Below are 19,259 nucleotides of genomic sequence, written 5' to 3'. Positions count from 1 at the left end.
CTCTCCCACCACCATCACTGAACCCCAGCCTAGAGGGGAGGGCTGGTGTCAAGGTGCCAAGGTTCCCAAACTGGCCCACATCTCTGTTCTCTGCAAACCAATGCTCTGGTCTGGCCCTAAGCTAGGTCTGAGGTGACCAAGCCCCAGTCACAACCCTCAGGATGCTAAGTGTTACCAACCCCCCCCCACCATGCAGATCCTCCTACAAAGGTCCTCCCCGCAATCCTTCAGAGGTCACTGGACACACAGAGAGGCCAGAGCTGGGGATGAGTCTCCCCGAAGTAAGGCAAGGCAGGCTTCACAGAGGAGGTGATAGCTGGCCTTTGTCTTGAAGGATGAGCTCAGAATGTCTCCATTAGTGCAGGGGCATGGATTCCAATCCTGCTTTATAGAAGGAGAGCTGAGATTCGGAGTGGGACTTTATTTTTTAACTTTTACCCGAAGATATGTTTTTATTGATTTTTAGAAAGAGAGAGAAGGCGGGAGGGAGGGAGAAAGAGAGAGACATCAAGTTGCCTTTTTTGTATGGGGATTGAACCTGCAACCTAAGTATGTGCCCTGACAGGGATCGAACCGTAGCTGTTTGGTGTAAGGGGCAATGCTCCAACCAATGGAGCCACCTGGCCAAGGTGGAGCAATTCTTTTAGGTTCACAAAATACAATGGTACCAAAACTAAAGATAGAACTAGGTTTTTCTGAGTGCCAGAGAGAAATCAGCCAACCCTGAATGCTATCCTATCCCAATATCGCTGTTGTGGGCCTTTGTAGCCCAGCCCTAATGTCACAGAAGACAAAGACAAGCACTTTTGAATGCAGGGGTTTGATGTTCAGACTTTCTTGGGCACACAGGGTTCTAGTCAACTACCAAGTCCATGGCAAGTTACCACTTGACTGGATGTCTTGGGCAAATACTTATGAGGACAGGAAAGATGTGGCTGGGCCCTGGCCTGGCTTTTCAACCTAAGATAAGGCCTGGAGGCTTGCATTTAGTCGATTTAGAGGATTCAGCTAAAATAGGTCAAGATCAGCTCCAAAAGGGTGACTGTGTGTGTATCTAGGCTTACTGTCCTACAAGCAACACCAGATTCCCAGTTAAATCAAGAAAATGATATCAGTGGTGCGGGACTGGGGCTCTCTGTGACAGACCTCTCCCTGGACAGGAACTGGCTGGGGACTTGCCGGCTGCCCCTCACCGAAACCATTTCTGAGGTGTATGAGCTCTGTGCCTTCCTGGACAAGAGGGACATCACCTATGAGCCCATGAAAGTGGCTCTGAAGACTCATCTGGAGCCGAGGACTCTGGCACCCATGGATGTGCTCAGTAAAGAAGCTTCTTGTTTTGAATTTAACATCAGGGGAGGGTCTGGAGGATCAGAGGGGAAAGATGAGGCTGGCCAGGCCAGGAACTGTACATGGAAAAAGGAAAGCCAGACAGACCAACATTTGTAGGCTATGCCTAAAGGGAAACTTTCATGTGAAGTGACCCTTCTTACCCCAAGCCCACAAGTAGACTCAGGCAGTACAGACTGGTTAGTTGAGACTGACCCAGAATGGGGCTGCACAGTCCCCAAGGCATGCCTGCTCCAGCACTGGGTGCTGACATCCTGTGCTTATCCATCCTCACTGCCATCCAGGGAGAAACAGTCCCTGAGTCTATTGAACCAATGAGGCAGAAACTCAGGGGAGTAACTTGCTCAAATTCTAGAGTTAGATCATGACGGAGCTGGAGTGAAGTCTGAGTCCAAAGTCAGAGTTGTTTTCACCATCTGCCTATAACCTTCTATTAACAAAAGTTTTTCTGGTCAAGTTTAGTCTATATATTGTCATTCTGCAGCATGCAATATTTGTTGAGCACCTACCATATACCAAGACAAAAATAGACACTGGGTGTATAAAAGTGACCAAAACAAATGCAGGCCTTATCTTCACAGAGCTCACAATCTAATTATGTATCTCTTACCCCTCACCTACTAATTATAATCTAGTTATATGCCTATCGCACATTACAAAGCTCAATAGAAACTGGTTCCCAAATATCTAGTCATCCCCAGAAGAAAGCCCCATTCTCCAGACATGTCTAGAGGCCTGTTCTCTAAGGAAGTGACAGTGAACTGACGAGAGCAGGCGCTATGACATTCACCAAACCATAAGCGCAAACATAACCAGGGACTCCTAGCTCCAGCCTAAGTAACCACATGAAAAGCTTCCTACCCAGGACACACCCAGCCGGAAACCAGAGGCAGGTAGCAATGTGAGTAGACATGAACCTCAGTTCTGCTTTCTTGAAAGAGGTGGGTCAGGGGAGGAGCGATGCCCTCGGGTTGTGATTCCAAAGGGCTTACCTGTCCCATCCAAAGTTCCTAGCTTGGAAACCAGGAAACACAAGGGTGAGCCACAGGAAGCCCTGAGTAGCCAAGAAGGTTGGTGTCAGGGATTCCAGCTGCTTCTCAGAGTAGGCAACACAGTATGACTGGTGAAGATATGGAGTCTTAACATGCAATACACTGTTGACCAAAATTTGCCTTCTAGCCCAAGTGATGTGTCCCCTTTCATTCGTTTCCTTAGATGAGGAGTGGATGGCAGAGATTACTGTGTATTCCCCTCAACAGATCATCAAGGTTTATGTTGGAAGCCACTGGTATGCAACCACCCTGCAGACCCTGCTGAAGGTACTGCTGCCCCAGGCTTCCGTAGCTGAGCAGCTTTGGAGCCAGTCGCCTGACCCTTACATAGCCTTCAGCACCTGCTTAGAGCAGGGACCTTCTCCTGCTCTTTCCATAGGAATAATGGAAAGACCCTCAGGAGTCTGGGTAGGGAGAAGGCCAGGCTGAGGGGCCTGGACTAAGAAAAAGGGAGGGTGGTGTTCCAGATGCCTCAAGAGGGTGTTCTAGGGACCAACAAAGCTTGAAGCAGAGACGATGTGCTTCTCCCTAAATGCTCTGCTCCCCAGTATGGCTCTCTGTGGCCAACAGATCCCAAAGCCTCTGCTCCAGAATGGTTGGGAAAATGAAGCTAGAGAAGATTGATCTGTTTTACTAAAGACCCAGCCCTAACAGATTAACAATCTGGTATCCAATCCCTTGCAGTATCCAGAACTGCTATCCAACCCTCAGAGAGCATACTGGATCACGTATGGACAGACCCTGCTGATCCATGGAGATGGCCAAATGTTTCGACACATTCTCAACTTCCTGAGACTTGGAAAACTGTTCTTACCATCTGAATTTAAGTAAGCAAATGAAGGACAGTGCATGATGAAACCCCATTCCTCAGTATCAAACGAAACAGGTCTGCAGCCTTCAGGGAGGAGGGTCTAATGTGAACTGCCGTGGGAGGCAGCAGCTCTGCAGGCCTATGCCCCACCCACTCACACCCAGCTGCCCAGTCCGACATCTTGTCGTCCGCAGGGAGTGGCCCCTTTTCTGCCAGGAGGTGGAAGAATACCACATCCCATCCCTCTCAGAAGCTCTTGCCCAGTGTGAGGCGTACAAGTAAGAGGACTTTGCTCCTTTATATTCCTCATGGGAATCCTGTTTTAAGTCCTACCTCCCAGTAGGACCTGTTCTCCTTGGAGTTAAGTGGGAGGGGCAGGCCAGGACTGGGCACTGACTTATGCCAAAACCCTTTAGATGTCCCTTCTCCCCTACTGTCCAGAGTTCACTCTCAGCCAGCCTGCCCAACAGGGCAATGGGCTAGAAGCTTCTGCTCACTAACCAATCGTCCTTGGAGTCTGCAGGTCATGGACCCAGGAGAAGGAATCTGAAAATGAAGAAGCTTTTCCCATCAGGAGGTTGCATGTGGTGACAGAAGGGCCAGAGTCGCTGGTGGAGTTTGGTAGAGATGCCAAAGAAGTAAGGCCCAGCCCTCTTTAATTTAGTGGTGTCCTCAAAGGACACTCCCACAAAGCTCAGGGCAGGCTTTGCTACTGGGGGCAGAGCAGAGTGGGGCAGCTAGCATAGTAACTGGCTTCTGAACCTGGACGGAGGCACAGGGCACATTGGCTGCTGTGGCCTGGGATGCTGATATGTTCCTTTGGAGTTGAGAGGCCCCTGGGCTGACACTACCCCACTCAGACTAAGCAAAGCTCCTTGGTAGACCACGTGGGGGATGGATCATTCTGGGTGAGCAAGTCAAGTCTCGGAGGCCCAGCTTATTAGACCTGGGAAGGCTCCAATGTGGAAACACGTGCCCAGAGCTGTTCTGCCCTCCCTCCCCAGACCATAGCCTGCATGCCTGGGGACTTCCAGGACTGCAATGACAGGACTCCCTGGAACAAGGCCAAGGGGACCCTGGCCAGGTCCAGCCAAATGGAGGAGGCTGAGCAGTATTCCCGGACCATCCAGATGTCCTTGTGCAGAGGTGCCAAGCGGGCAGGCAATCCCAGCACATACTCCCACTGTTCCAGCCTATGTGCCAACCCCAGACACTGGGGGGCCTGCCCTGAAAGTCCCCCCAAAAAGAAGTCTACCACAGTCAATCTCACACAGAAATGTGAAACCAAAGACCCTCCTGTCACACCCATGCAAAAACTCATCTCCTTGGTGCGGGAATGGGACATGGTCAACTGCAAACAATGGGAATTCCAGCCGCTGCCGGCTCCTCTGAACAGTGCCTTGGAGGAGGCCACCCTGCAGCTCCCCTCGGGGAGTGAGGCTGCTTCCCAGCCCAGTACCTCAACTTCCTGGAAAGGTCATCCCACAGCCTCAGAGAAGGACCCAGGTCTGCAGGCAGGGGCTGGAGCTGGAGCCAAAGACAAAGGGCCAGAGCCAACGTTTAAACCATACCTCCCCCCAAAAAGAGCCGTCACCCTGAAGGACTGGGGCAAGCAAAAGTCAAAGGAGAGAGGTGAGTCCAGCTCTGTGCCAAGCAGCAGATACAGATACGGACTAACACAATGGCATGGCTTGAGGGGCTGAGAAACCACATAAAGCGTTTGGGAAGGGGGTACCTATGAAATGATGGAGCACAGAAGCAGCTGGGGCCTGGAGAGTCAACAGAGGAAGGAAGAGAAGCCTTGGTGCTGTGGAAGCGGGTCATCAGTTTTAGCTGGAGGCCAGGCTTCACTTACAGGGAGATAAGACTGAAGACAAAGTAATCAGAACAGGACTTGTGGCCCAAGTTCAGGACCTGGCATTTTGCTCTGATCCTAAGGGGAGTGGGCAGCCATTACAGCATTTTAAACAAGGGAGTAAAATAAATTAAAAATAGTCGGCCAGTGTGGCTCAATGGTTAAGTGTCAACCTATGAACCAGAGGGTCGTGGTTTGATTCCTGCTCAGGGCACATGCCCGGGTTGCAGGCTCAATCCCCAGTAGGAAGAGAGCAGGAGGTAGCCAATCAATGATTCATCATTAATGTTTCTATGTCTCTTGCCCTTTCCTTTCTCTGAAATCAATAAAAAAATATTTAAAAACAAGGGAGCAGTCAGGGGTGTGTTCAGAAAGCTGGCTTGAGAAGCAGAGGAAATGCAGCAGCAGGAGGGAAGTGGTAGAGTGGGGAGTCATTCTAGATGAAACAGGCTGGACAGTTCGGGGCAGAAGAGGGTTAAGGACTGGGTCAGAGGGGGCAGGTTTCTGGCTTGGGTGACTGCAAGGAAGTGATGGCTACTGTGGTGGGATGGACAGGACAAAGAGCTGGAGAACGAGGTGTGCTGTGTCTGAGGGAGAGGTGCAGAGCACATGCACCAATGGCCATGATGGACTGCTTCCTCTGCTCTGTCAAGCATTCTTTTCGGAGTGGACACACATCCAAGGCTCTCCCAGGGAGCGCCTCTCATTGTATAACCACCAAGGTTCCCAGTCCCCAGCTGGGTTATCATCGGCCTTATCTGATACCCATCTTAGTTCAGCAGCAAAATTTGGAGAGTTCCTTGGAGTCCTACAATTTAGGATTTGGCTTGCCATGATTCCAGGGCAACGAGGAGAGGAGAGGCAGGACTGCCCCCTGCCAATCCAGGGTGTCACTTCCGAGAAGCTGGAGGCAGCAGCTGTGGGAAGGTTGGGGTGACTGACTGTATTCCAGAGGTCCCTCCCTGCTTGAGCTCTGAGGTGGCTTAAGAACCCTCCCCCCACACTTTTTCAGAAAGTCCTGACCCTGAGCAGCCTCTGCCTGAGCCCAGTGACCTCGGCAGCTCAGGAGTCATCCTCAAGGTGAGCCACCCCCCCGTGGTGGGCAACGATGGCTCCTGCATGTTCTTTGAGGACAGCATCGTCTACACCACACAGATGGACATCCTGAGGCACACGCTGCCCTCAGCCAGCCCCCTGCCCCGAGGTGAGGGCCCTCCGGGGGAGTACCCCTCAGAAGCCCTTATCATGGCTGCCTCTAAGGCCCTAGATGTGGGCAGAAGGGGCCACATCCACTCTCTCCTCTACAGAGGTGACCTTCCTAAGTTTCTCTCTGTCCTGGGAAGAGATGTTTTATGCACAGAAATGTCACCGCTTCCTGACCGACATCATCCTGGATTCCATCAGACAAAAGGACCCCAAAGCCATCACAGCCAAGGTGGTCTCCCTGGCCAACCGACTGTGGGTATGTACAGACAGGTTCCCTCTCCTGTCCTCTTTCCCCACAGTAAGTGAGGAGTAGGTCAGGGACAGAAGGGTGGCAAGAGGAACCGGGACAGGAAAGCAGGGAAATGTCATGTGGACCAAGCCTTGGCCAAGGCAGCGTGGGGTGACAGTGCCCCCGGTCCCTGCAGGGAGCCCTGCCGTGCATCCCACTCTGAGGGGCTGAGAGCAATATGTCAGGCAGCTACCCCGGCCCTGCCTGACCGTGGGCTCTCCTGGCAGACCTTGCACATCAGCCCCAAGCAGTTTGTGGTGGATCTGCTGGCCATCACCGGCTTCAAGAATGACCGGCACACCCAGGAGCGCCTGCACAGCTGGGTGGAGGTGAGAGCCACCTGCACCCCACTGGGATGCAGGATGCCTCAGAGGGGCACTGTGTCTTGCTTCCCAGAAGGCAAGGTGGACAACTAGACCGCAGATCCCTGGGTCCGGTGGGGGGTGGGGAGGACGGACAGCTGAAGTTAACCAGTCCAGAGTGGTCACAAAGCAGTATTCGGGCTACTTGGTTTTGTAGCTTTCCTCCAATGATATCAATTTTGCCCTCACCACTAACAACAACGGCCACTCTCAGGGAAGCATATCATACAAGCCCAAGACTTGGGGGTGCTGAAATCAGACAGACTATTAGGAGTCAGACCTTTTCAACAGGCGACACCAACTTCGCCTACTTAACCATAATGTCACCACTTTTGTACGTTCCTTTTATACCTAAGCTGCTTTAAAGCATCTTTATATGGAAAAAGAAAATGTCCAGGAAGGGCAAAGAAATGACCCAGGGTTTTGGTTTTTTATTCCTTAAAATGATTGTAGGTGGAAAAGATTTAGCTAATTTCTCTTTAATCTGGTATTTCTGTAGCCAAGTACATTATTCTAACACCTTTACCACAAACTCACTAGTGCCCAATTATTAGGTCTCTGGTGTCATTAGAAAGGGGAAATCAGCATCTACAGCCAGAAAGTGGGAAAATGGTGGCATTTTTTGACCCTTTGGTCAGTTCCCTGATAGCCACTCTTAACCACAGCCCTGTAAGATGTCCTTGGGTAGCACTGAGCCCAAAAGCATTAGTTTCCCAACAACTGGCCTTACCCTGTCCCTGCTCCGACGCCTGCCCCTGCCCAGCCGGGAAGACCTGACCATACAGAACTAGAGCAGGCAACTGGACAGGAAATCAGGGATAAGAATGACCTTCCTTTCCAGCTCACACTGCCTTTCGCCAGGAAATACGGCTGCTGCGTGAACCTGCTCATCCAGAGGGGCCTGCCTAGGTCTGTCTCTTACTCTATCTTGGGCAAGTACTTACAAGAGGGCTAGGGTACCCATAGGCACTACCCCACATGTCCCCGGCTTCCAAGACTCATTTGAACCAAGGATGTCCCAGAAAGCATGTATCAGTCTATTTTTTATTATAAACAAATAAAAGAGTAAATAACAAGTCAAACCCTCTCTGAGATGCCAAAAACCACTGAAATAAGTTTAGACAACAAATCTAACTGAAAGCTATTCAAAAGGCACTGAGTCAATATAACCAAACTGATCCAGGTAAGAAGGGGGTGGGCCTGGGCAGCCAGGGCAGGCAACATAAGGGCCCAAGAGGATTTCCCCTTAGTTTGAGGAGCTTGGCTGAGACCAAGATTGGGAAGCAGCTGCTGGGACTTGCCCATGCTCCTCCCGAGGAGTGGGGCAGCCCAGTCACTGCTGAGCCACTTGGTGCCCACCAGCCTCGAGCATGGAAACACCCACCCTCTGCTCTAGCCTAATCCTAACCCACAACTGGGTGGGAACTGGAGAGACAGGGGAAGGGACATGGAGCCAGGAGCCCAGGACCCGGTGCTCCCCGGGAGTCCAGTGGGTACAGATGTCAGAATGGGTAGTCAATAGGGCAGTGCGTGTGGGCTGGAAGTGGCCCAGGTGCCAGCTATGCCCAGGTCACAGGAGATCCAGACAGAGATGATGCTCTTTGGAGTTAATAGGCTGCTGGATCCACTGCTCACCTTCGAGCCTGGGCTCAGACCTGTGGTGCCAACCTAGGCATGAGTGCCTATTTCCCAGCTCAGGGTCCAGGTGGGATCCCCGGGGAATGGCTCTGGCCCACCCACCCCCACTCCCACCTAAAGGAAAGGCATCCATAGGCCCAGACTGGGCTGGGGAGGGGCTGGTGCGTATGAGACAAAATGGCACTCACGTAAGACAAGTCCTCGAGGCCCCTGCCCAGAGCCTGCCCTGACACACAGCTGCTGTCAGAGCCACTGGAGCCACTAGCTGACGGGCACTGGGATGAGACCTCTGAGTCCTCAGGAGCTAGGGCAGGAGAGTGGGCGAGCTGTCAGCAGGGGTGGCCCAGAGCCCAAGTTGTGCCCCCCTGCCTCTGGCTGAGCCCAGACCTACTCAAGGACGGCTGGCTGCCCAGCTCCCCTTCAGCCTCCAGCGCCGTTTCCTCTGGGAAGCAGGTGGAATACAGGGGCCAGCGGAGGCCCTGAGGAGTCGGGTCTCTGTACAGGTGCAGGTTGAGGGACCCTAGGACTGAGCCAGAGGCAGGGTCTGCAGGAAGGGGACTCGAGGCGCCCAGGTAGGGGCTCTCACAGTCGAACGGGGCCACAGCGATGGAGGCCCGAGAACGAACTTCTGCATGAGAGAGGGTCAGGTTAGGACGGGGGAGAGAGAGCCCACCTGGACCGAGGGCTGAGGGGAGCGAAGACAGGCTGACAGAGGTCCTCACTGCCTCCCGCGCAGCTTTCCTTACCCCACCCTCACGGCTACCTCGGCTCTTTAAAACGTAGTTGATGGTGCGGTCGCTAATAGCTTCCTCGTTGGGGGCGATGTCCCGGAAGGCCTTGTTCCCCACGCCCATGGACACCATCTCAGCCATGCGCACCTCTAGTGGAGAGAGGGCATAGCTGGGGCCCTTGGTGACATTAGCCTGGCCCTCAGTCTCTACTCTTCCTCCCCCTTCAATAAGTGTTTCCTTGACACCCATTCCCAGCAGATAGTCCATCCCATGCACTGAGCCTTGGGGGTGACAGACTCTCTCCTCCCAACAATCCTGTGGGCAGGTATAATTCCCTTTAGAGATGAGGCCTCTGATACGCAGATTAAGACTGTGTCCGTGGCCTGGCCAGCATAGCTCGGTGGTTGAGTGTTGGTCTATGAACCAGGAGGTCATGGTTCAAGTCTCAGTTAGGGCACATGCCCGGATTGTGGGTTTGATCCCCAGTGTAGGCATGCAGGAGGCAGCCGATCCATGCTTCTCATCACTGATGGTTCTATCTCTCTCCCTCTCCCTTCCTCTCTGAAATAAATTTAAAAAAGAAAAAAACGATTGTGTCCACAGTCAGAGAAGTGACAGCAAGACTACTGACTGTGAGGTTCTTTCCCCTACACTGGCTGCCGCTGCTGCTGCTGGACCTCCTCCCCACTTCCCAATACTTCCAGGTCCCCAGGCCCTCCCTGGCCCCTGTGGGACAACAAAAGCTCTGGGGAGTTTCGGCTGTGTGTGTGTGTGTGTGTGTGTGTGTGAGAAGTAGGGGCAGGGACCTACCCTTGTTGTGAACGGCCTGCTTCCACAGCAGGCGGGAGATGTCAGCCGTCCATGCCTGCTTGGTGGCCAAGCTGGCAGCTTGCAGCACAAAAGTGTCCCTGGCCTTGCGACGGCGGAACCAGATCTCAAAGCGCAGGTTGCTGTCCCCACAGCACTCAGTGAGGCCGAGGTCCGCCATCTGTGTGGCGGAGAGGGGTGCGTGAGGCGTGGGGAAGCGGGGGCCCGGGGTGGGGGCGGGGGGCCTACCTTGAAGGAGCGCTTGTAGGCAAACACGTCGATGCCGGTGGGTCCTCGGCGAGGCTTGCTGAAGAGCAGCAGCTCCTCGAAGAGGAAGACTCGGCGCAGGGACTTGTGGCGCCCCGTGCGCACCGTGAACTCATCCTGTCGCACCAGCTGCCCCTGCTCTTTGAGGTTCACCTGCCGAGCGGGGGCCCAGTGGGTGCCCAGCTTCTTTGGCCCCTCCCTCGACACCCACTGCACCTGCCCTCCACGGCCTGGCAGGACTCACATCACAGCCCTGGATGGCATCCATGGCAAGCAGGTCGTTGCCGTGTCGCAGCTGGAAGCGCACCAGGCTCTGGGCAGCCTGCAGGGCACTCAGCTCCTGCATGGGCCCCCCGCAGGCCCGAGCCAGCTCCTGGAGCAGCAGCGCGTACTTGCTCATGCGCTGGATGGGCTTCAGCAGGTAGGAGGCCAAGTCCAGGTGGTCCCCCAGGGCTTGCTGCTTGTCCTGCCAGGTGGGTGGAGAGCATCAGGCAGCCTCAGGGTACTCCCGCCACCCTCCTCCCCCTGCACTCAGGCTCACCTACCTTGAAGAAGGAGTGGCCGTAGCTAGCCATGAGGGCATCGGAGCGAGGTTTATTTTTGCTGTACAGCGCATACATCCCAAACTGCACCCTCTGCAAGGACACGGAACTCAGCCCCAGGTGCAACAAGGGGTGATCTGGCAAGTGCCGGCCCTGGGCAGAGGGGGCCTGCCCACAGGGAAGAAGCCCCGTACCTAGCTTGGCTCCTCCCACAGCTCTGAGAAACCTCTGGTCGTACCTCAGCTTGGACTCCTCTGCTCACTACACTCAGCCCCCTTGCTCCGTCTCTCCCTGGACCCCTGGGCCTCTTTCCTGCCACAGGCTTTGCACTAGCTCTTTCCTCTGATGGGACACTCTGACTCCAGCCCCACCCTCTGGCCTCAGCTCCAACATCAGCTCCTCACAGGCCCTGCTGGTAACTCGATCATCTCCCTCCTAGCCCCAACCAGAACCTGGAACTCCCTTGTTCACCTTTATGTCTCCTTTACCTAACTATGAGCACCTGAGGGGCAGGGCCCTATACTAGTCTCATTCACAGAATAGCCAGCACAAGGCCTGGCCCTGAGCATGTGCCCCACAGCTTTTACTGGGTGTGGCAGAATAAGCAAGGGGCAGTGTAGCCTCGGGGGCTTACGTGGCGCAGGAAGGCATAGGCCACCCGGGGCGGGTGCTGCGTGCAGGCCTCCAGCTCACGCAGGAAGAAGTGGCAGTGGAAGTCATGCAGCTTTTCCAGATTGCCGAAGAGGTGGGCACGCTGGCCCCGGAGGCCCTGGGGCACATCAGGGCGATCCAGCTCAGGGGAGTAGTTCTCTATGGTATAGTCAAGGGCACGGACATACTCCCGCTCTGTAGCCACCATCTCTGCCAACACCAACTGGAGCCTACCAAGTAGGAGAAGTCAAGACTCCGGCATCTGCCCTGCCACTGCCCTCCCTGCCCTGCCCAATGCCTGTACCTGTTGGGACTCCTGGGATCAGAGCTGCCTGGCAGAAGCACCGTGGGGGATAACCCAGGCTGGGCACCAGCCTCTGGTCTGTGACAGCCAGCCACACCGGCCGCTTGGTGGCAGTGCTGGACAGACTCTCTGAGACTCTGCCCCAGATTCCGATCCAGGCTGTACGCCTTCCTCAGCAGAGGGGTGGCAGGCGCAACTGGGGCCTGGCTGGCACACAGGCTGGCTCTGCTGCCCCTTGGGAGTGGCTTCAGTGCGGCCTCTAGCTTCTGGTCCAGGGCCAGCCAGGTGTCCTGGCACTGTGCCCAGGCCCAGCGGCACTGCTGGCGGATGCCTTCAGAGCCCAGGCCCGTGGCCAGCGCCCACATCTTTCGGAAGTGGGCAGGAGGCAGGTCAGGGTATTTAGTCCAGTGCAGCTGCAGCCGTTGCAGCACAACCCCTGGGCGCTCCTGCTCCAATTCTGCCAGCACCCGCTGCCCCTCCTCAGCCCACGTTGAGGCCTGCAACACCAAGGCCACACAGGGGCTGAAGGAGAATCCCACCAAGACCGCCGAGCCTTCTCCCCATTCCCCTCCCCAGTGTGCTGGCCCCAGGCCACATCCCCAGTGGTTGGGTTTAGGGGTCAGACTGAAGACAAGGAGAGAGAACGGGCAGGACGTCCAGGAAGAGCTCAGGCTGTGGAGGAGCTGGGCAGCCACCCCTCAGGCCCTACTGACCACCCGGCCAGGGGCAGGACCCTCACACACCTGCTTGAAGAAGCACGACAGCCTCTCAGCATCTGCCAGCCACTGCCGCCGCTGGGCCAAAGCTCTAGAGAATTCCGTCAGCTGGGCTTGCAGGGCCAGAAAGCGGGCCCCAAGGGGACCCAGTTCCGCTGCTCCCCAGCCAGCCAGTGGCTGCAGCAACTTCTCCCCTTGCCTGACCTGCTCCTGAAGACACAGACTGGGCTCAGCGGCCAAGGTCTGATGGTCTAGCCCCCAAGCCCAGGTTTCCTTCACTGACATTACACATCATCAAGTCTCTCTCATCAAAGACCCTCTCCCCACTCCCCACACATTTCCTTTTGCCTCTTAGCCCCACAGCCAAACCTCACAATCATGTCTTCATCTCATCAGCCCACTCTAATCCACTCCCAGCATATCTCAAGATTCTTCTGACCCGCAGCTCAGCAACACTCAACCCTCTCTCTCCTGGCTCCTGACCCTCCCCACACTCCTGATTTTCCTCATCTGTCTCTGGTGGTACCACCTCCTGCTCCCACACCCTTACCCAGACCACTGAGGCTCCTGAAGACAGTCCACTGTCTCCCCAGGAAATCTTGGTAATCATACTTCAAATGTCACCCACACACCCATATCCACCAAGTGGCCCTCTGCAGCCAGATCTCTCCCCTAAGCATCAGGCCCAATGCTAATAGGTCTTCCTCTCATTCCCCCATGGCCATCTCCAAAGCACACCTAAGACTGGATTCACCAATGCCCTTCCCCCAGAAAGTCCTTGTCTCCTGGTACCTCTCTCTGGAAACAGAGCCCATTTGTTCTTACAATCTCCCTCTCCTTCTTACCCTCTCATATGTGTCTACCATCAAATCCCATCTAATCCGTTCCCTCTGCTATCATCCTGGCCAGAGCAACCATTTCCCATCTGGACCACTGCAACTGCCTCTCAAAGGGACTCTCCACATCCATCCTCCAAATTATTGTCTACCCAGAAACGGGTAATCTTTCTAGAACACGATCTGAGTATGTGACTTTCCTGCCTAAATTGTGCACCTTTACAGGGCCCAGTGATCTAGCCACTGAGCACTTTTCCAGCCTTGTTTTACCTCATCCCATCCACCTCTCCCTCCCTCTTCTGCTCTGCAATTCAACCTCACTGTCCTTACAGTTCCTCAGGCAAGTCATGCTCCCTCCTGCCACAGGACCTTTGCACATGCTGTTTGTTCCCTCAGCCTGGAATGTCTCATATCTCTAACACTCTTCTGCCTGGTGACCCCAACCTATCCTTCAGCTCTCAGCTCAAAAGTCACTATCTCAAGAAAGCTTGCCCAACATCCCTCTGGTCATGTCTTTCCTTCCTTCTTTCCTTTTGTCCTCCCTCCCTCTCTCCCTCCTTTCCTTCCCTCCCTTCCTTCTTTTCCCTCCCTTCCCTTCCCGCCCTCCATCCCTTCCTTTTTCTCCCTCCTTTCTTTCTAGCTTTGTCAAAAATAAGGCCACCAAAAATTTTGGTTACCCACACACACACAAAAAAATTGGGAGACAGATGGTCATGTCTTCCTTATACACTGGGGTAGAACCACCTGCATTGCTTCTCTCCAGAGCTTTTTGCCTCAGTTTGCAAACACACATTTATGACTTTGAACCTTTAATTACAACTTCTCTGCTGCACTACAAATCCCGAGAGAGTATGGATTTCACCCACCCTGCATTGCTAGTCCCTGGCAAAGTGCCCCAGTACCTACAGAATAAACAAATGGCCAAACTCACCTGGGCAACCCGGTCCAGCTCCCGAAAAGGGCCTTGGGCCTGGAGCAGGGTGTCCATCGAGGGTTCCCTTGGCTTCTCCAGTGCTGGCCAGCCCACCTGCTGTAGCCACGCTTCAATCTGGAGGGATGAAAGCGGGGCAAGGACACCTGTTATGGGCTGGGGGGGTCATGCTTGAGATCAGGGGCGGCCCGTCTGGGCGGATAGTTCCCACCTGGTGCAGCCCGCCCTCCTGGGCCTTCAGTGTCTGGATCAACTCCAGTGCCTGTACTCGACGGTTACTCTGCAGGGTCAGTTGGTGCAGCAGCCCATCCACGCGGCCATACAGCTCATCAACCTTGTCCACCGCTGGCCTAGTACAAGGTACACCGTCTTAGGGCCCCTGCCAGTTGCCTTGTTCCATTCCACCCAGTCCTGGGATCACAATTGAGCCGGCCAACCGAGTCATTGGCATGGGATATGGTGTGCTGGTGCAAGATCTGGGAGCTGGCCAAAACTGGTTTGGCTCAGAGGATAGAGCGTCAGCCTGTGGACTGAAAGGTCCCAGGTTGGATTCCGGTCAAGGGTATGTACCTTGGTTGCGAGCACATCCCCAGTGTGGGGGGTAAGGTGTGTGTGCAGGAGGCAGCTGATCGATGATTCTCAACTATGTTTCTATGATAACTCTCTGTCCCTCTCTCTTCTCTGTAAAAAAATCAATAAAATATATATATATTAAAAAAAAAAAAAGACCTGGGAGCTGGGCTTGTACCTACCTGTAGTCTGGGCTCCGGGTCACTTCTGGGACCTCCTGCTTCAGCCAGGCCAACTCCAAGCTCCCCTGGCATTGTAGCCATGCCAGCTGTGGTGAGTCTAGCACGTGCTGCATCAGGGCCTGTGCCTGCTGTAGCAGCTGATCAACTTCCTGTGATTAAAGACAACAGGTAGCAGAAGTGAGCATGGGAGGAAAAAATAGGGAGACGGGAAGCACTGGGGAGGAGCCAGGAGGAGACACTCACCCCAGTCTCCATGGGCTGGGGCAGAGCCTTCACAGTATCAATGGCCCCCTGGAGCAGGGCACAAACCACGTGGCAGCTTTGCTGTAGGGCTTCTAGACGCTGTGAGGAGGGGCAGGCAGGACAGAGGGCTGCACCGTGCTGGTCCCATCCGGGTCCCAGGATGCTGCAGCAGCCAGCTCTGTAATGCTCCACCCGGCCCAGAATCGCTGTCCAACTCCCCAGGGTCCAAGTCAGTGGTCGTTGCCCTGCCTGGATGTGGATCCCCTGCCACGTCTCCCGCTCGGCTGGCCAGGTTGCCGGCGTACCCACTCTACGCCCCACCCAGTGCACTGACCATCCGGAAGTGCAGCCAGGCCTGATGGCAGTAAGGAAGGCCTCCTCCCAGGGAAGCGGGTAACCAGGAAGCGGAGATGTGGGTCAGCAGGCCCTGAAGAGAGGACAACTGCTCTAGCTGCAGGGGGGAAAAAACGGTGTTGTGACCCAGGCCTGGTGGGGAGGCACCCCACCTCCACCGACCTCTGGCCAACATGGCTCAGTACCTGCAGCCCGGAAGGCACCTCCTCTGGCATTTCTCCCACCAGCAGCACCTGGTGCACGGACCCTGGGACTGCCTCCTGCAAGAAAGCTGAGCTCACCCCTGCCCCCAGCCCCACACAAATGGAACGGCTAGGGGTGGGGCGCCACAGCCCAGGACTCACTTGCAGTTGGCTGAGCCCCCAGAAGAGGGGAGAGCTCGGGGGACAAATCCGGGCATCCACGAGCACAGTCAGCCCCAGGGCCTGCACTTCGAGGCTAAGGGAACAGGCTTCCTTCAGTACCCAATCCCCAGGCCCTGCCATCTGTGGGCTCAGGCTCTCCCCTCGGCCTCCTCCTCCTCCCAGCCTCCTCCCCACAACCTGGGGATGCTTCGCAGGTAGAGCAGCAGGCGGAGGAGCTCCTGGCTGCTGCCCTTGGGATGAAGCCAGGTGTGGCTATGAGCACACAGAAGCAGCACTGCCCGGCCGTCTACATCCCGAGTCCCTGTGGGGAGAGGGCAGTGAGCATCTTCCCAGTCAAGTCATCCGCCTACCTTCACCACCGCTAGTCCTTCCTGCTACCTGGCAGGGTAGCCATGCCACTGGCCAGCAGCTCCCAGGAGAGGTCTTGGGCCAGAAGGTAGTCAGCGGGCTCAGGGAGGCTGGATCCACCAGGGTCTTGGAAAGGGAAAAGGCTTGGGTCTGCGGTGGCCCAAAGATCCCCTCCTCAAACCTGGGACTTTGGCCTGACTACGTAGGGTTGGGGCCCGCCCCAAACCTGAGCATCCCTCTCCAGGCCCCCCCACCCCCTTCCCGGACATCTCAGCCCCGCCTCCCTTACCTGCCGCCAGCAGCTGTGATGATGTCTCAGGTAACGGGCCTCCCAGGTTCACAGAATCGCTGCCCGACTCCCCAGGGTCCAAGTCAGTTGTCATTAGCCTGCCTGAGTCGGGGTCCCCTGCCAAGTCTCCCCCTTGGCTGGCACCACTGCCCTGTGCCAGGCTGAGGTGGGAGGACATGAGGCATAGGAGGCTCTTCACTTCAGAGGGGACCGGTTCCTCGGACTTGCCTGAGGGACCTCCTAGCGCGCCCCTCTGGCCATCCCCTGACCCATCTACAGGCACCCGTCCTGGGGTTGGCTGAAGCTCCCCAGACAGGGGGCCGGCCTGTAGCCCTTCCCCCTGAGCTGCCCCGGCTGGCGGTCTTGGAGGATTGGGGGGGTCCTTAACCTGCACCTGGGGAGCAGGATCCTCCTCATCCCAGGCATCCCTGAAACGGCACACAGCAAACCTCCAGTCGGCGGCTTGGCCCTGGGAGTCTGGAGACTCATCCCCATCCTCCTCCAGGGACCCTTCCATCACCCACTCCTCAAGGCTGGGCCTGCTCATGGCAAGCGGGAGGGGAGCTGGGGCCTCGGTGTGAACGGAGGCCTCAGCTCATCCAGGAAAAGGGGTTCAAAGCGGTCGGTAGGTCGGTAGATCGGTAGATCGACGGGGTAGCTCTCGGCGGGCAATGCAGGCAGAAGGCACTAGGCCGTAGGAGGTGCCAGGTTGGGTGCCCGGCCCCGGCCCCGGGAGCGCAGACGTAGCCGCAGTCCAGGCCTGAGGAGAGGGGGGAAGGCAGGGGTCTCCCTTCCGCTCACGTGGGCTCCCGCCTTCCCGAGCGCACTCTCGCGGCTTTGCAGGCGGCGTGGGCCCAACGGGAAGCACGCCTCGCCCGGGAACTCGTGCGCCTCCATCCTCCCCGTCCCCGCACTCACGCCCCCGGTCACGCTGCTACGAGGATCAGCGAAGAAGCCGGGAGGCCACGCACCGGAGCCCGGACGGACGCCAGCAGCGGAGCCTCGACGGCCGTACCAGCGTGCAGCCGGCGTCCGCGGGCGCCCCCTCCCGGCCGCGGCGGGAGGGACCGCAGGGCGCTCGAGGTCACGGCGCCGCGCCGCCCCCTGGAGGCCGGAGGACGGAACACAGCCCACCGCGCCACCCGACCCCCACGGCGGACGCCTGGACGCTGGACACAGCCGAGGCCGCGGCCCCTCCCTCCCCGCGGCCCAGGCGGCTGGATTCCCCCCGCATCCCCAGGCCCCAGTGACTTTGACAGAGACCAACGGCCATTCCACTGTGCCCACTCGTCGCCGAAGAGTGAAAAGCGGGTTCCCGCCTGGGAAGGAGATGTAGGCTTGCAAGTAAGGGACCACACGGATCCTCCTGGGGGTGGGGAGAAGGGTTTGGGGTATAAGGGGGGCGGGGGGGGGGGGCTTCTGCTCCAGAATGCACATGCACGAAATGTGGGGGATTCCTGCCCCAGCAGGTTCCCTAAGCAAAACAAGGAGCGCTAATTGCTCTCAGCCAGAAGAAAATTGGGGACCAGCCCCTAGAAAGAGAGACGCCCTAAGCCCAGATCAGCTGCTTGGGCTGCTAGGAGCCAGGAAGGGTATCTTTATGGAGGGTGGGAGGGCGGTTCCCTGCCACTGCAACCCCCAAGTTCCCTCCAGGCCACAGGCTACAGGCCTAGGCACCAAGAGACAGATCCCATGATGGGGAGGGGTGGGGCAGGGAGGTCACTGGGCTGGGAGCTGACCCAGGCCTGGCAGAATCCACCAATCCACCAGGCCCAGAGCCTCCACTGCCCGGCATTCCTGGCACTTCTTTCACATACACCCCTTCCTCAGCCAACACCCCTTCCCTGCACAGTCCAGCCCGGGAGGCGAGGAATGAGGCCTGGTCCTAGAGCAGAGAGAGAGTACCGCAGGCCTGCTCCTCCACTTACCTGCTGGGTGAACTTGATCAACTCAGTTCTCTTTGAGCCTCACCTTACTCGCCTGTTTAAAAAAGAAAAAAAGTCATTTCTTTCTCTTGGGATCGCCATGAGGATTAGGGAAGACTCCCATAGGTCAAACGTCCACTTGCTGCCACCCTGCCCCTCACACTTCACCCTCGGTCATGGATCCTCAACTGGTGAAAGTCTCTTGGATAGTGGACCAGTGAGACCTCTCCCAGTTCTGAAGTATGAGGTCCCTCTGAGACATGTGGGCCTAGCCTAACACTCCCCAACATTTCTGGGAAGAGGGTTGGAAGGTAGGCTACGTGGCCAAAAGAAGGCACCATGCCCCACAATATGCTCAGGCCCTTGGTTCCTGGGTGCAATGGCTTCCCTGACTCTTAAGGTAGGGACCTCCCTCGTGAGCCCAGGGAGGCTGCCAGAGGAGGGAGGCCAAGCATCAGAAGCAGAGAACAGCAATCCCCCCTCCTCCCAGCTGTCACATCACCACCCCGAGTCCAGACTCTACCGAGGAGCCTTCTTCATGAGCTGATTTGCTCCGTCCCCAGCCCCCAGTGGGTCCTCTCATCCCACCCTCCTCCAGCTTCAGTGAGCATCAGGTCCAACCTTGGCTCCCTCCC

General features: G+C 56.3%; 2 protein-coding genes across 4 annotated transcripts in view; one reads left to right on the top strand and one right to left on the bottom strand.

The window, feature by feature from the left end:
* The window catches only part of KCTD19 (potassium channel tetramerization domain containing 19), a gene marked incomplete at its 5' end in the record, with an annotated part of 17,835 nt that extends 9,831 nt beyond the window's left edge, over positions 1–8,004 (top strand). The window contains 10 exons of the mRNA XM_084906856.1: positions 1,161–1,321; positions 2,566–2,669; positions 3,087–3,229; positions 3,408–3,491; positions 3,737–3,851; positions 4,218–4,845; positions 6,081–6,272; positions 6,376–6,530; positions 6,791–6,892; positions 7,767–8,004. Of these exons, the coding sequence (XP_084762982.1) occupies positions 1,161–1,321; positions 2,566–2,669; positions 3,087–3,229; positions 3,408–3,491; positions 3,737–3,851; positions 4,218–4,845; positions 6,081–6,272; positions 6,376–6,530; positions 6,791–6,892; positions 7,767–7,880 (1,798 nt within the window). The 3' untranslated portion in view covers positions 7,881–8,004. The remainder of the gene's footprint in view (positions 1–1,160; positions 1,322–2,565; positions 2,670–3,086; positions 3,230–3,407; positions 3,492–3,736; positions 3,852–4,217; positions 4,846–6,080; positions 6,273–6,375; positions 6,531–6,790; positions 6,893–7,766) is intronic.
* On the bottom strand, positions 7,962–19,259 carry PLEKHG4 (pleckstrin homology and RhoGEF domain containing G4). 3 transcript variants are annotated; one of them, XM_084861012.1, is made up of 23 exons: positions 19,148–19,259; positions 18,628–18,679; positions 16,700–17,459; positions 16,441–16,536; positions 16,240–16,363; positions 16,042–16,135; positions 15,883–15,957; positions 15,678–15,794; positions 15,344–15,442; positions 15,101–15,249; positions 14,560–14,698; positions 14,349–14,465; positions 12,609–12,791; positions 11,866–12,362; positions 11,545–11,791; positions 10,914–11,003; positions 10,613–10,834; positions 10,351–10,521; positions 10,105–10,282; positions 9,321–9,443; positions 8,955–9,188; positions 8,752–8,867; positions 7,962–8,580 (listed from the first exon to the last, which is right to left on the bottom strand). In XM_084861012.1, the coding sequence occupies exons 3-23, from the start codon at positions 17,244–17,246 to the stop codon at positions 8,575–8,577; spliced, it is 3,624 nt and encodes a 1,207-aa protein (XP_084717138.1). In that variant the 5' UTR covers positions 17,247–17,459; positions 18,628–18,679; positions 19,148–19,259; the 3' UTR covers positions 7,962–8,574. The 3 variants fall into 3 exon arrangements, with proteins under 3 accessions (XP_084717138.1, XP_084717139.1, XP_084717140.1); XM_084861013.1 differs by having other exon boundaries at positions 8,955–9,191; positions 9,327–9,443; XM_084861014.1 differs by having other exon boundaries at positions 15,678–15,770.

The sequence above is a fragment of the Pipistrellus hanaki genome (assembly GCF_964339955.1).
Source record: "Pipistrellus hanaki genome assembly, chromosome: 15".
NCBI classification, from domain to species: domain Eukaryota; kingdom Metazoa; phylum Chordata; class Mammalia; order Chiroptera; family Vespertilionidae; genus Pipistrellus; species Pipistrellus hanaki.
Note: the sequence above shows the minus strand (reverse complement) of the source record. Positions and strands in the feature narration are given on the sequence as shown.

Bases quoted from the DNA above. Each gene is read 5' to 3' on its own strand.
- PLEKHG4 (XM_084861012.1), bottom strand. From the start codon at position 17,246: ATGAGCAGGCCCAGCCTTGAGGAGTGGGTGATGGAAGGGTCCCTGGAG. The intron at 15,443-15,677 runs GTCAGTGCACTG...CCCTCCTCACAG, and splicing joins CCTGGCTGCACTTCCGGATG to CGTCTAGAAGCCCTACAGCA. The intron at 10,522-10,612 runs GTGAGTCCTGCC...CCCGCTCGGCAG, and splicing joins ATGCCATCCAGGGCTGTGAT to GTGAACCTCAAAGAGCAGGG.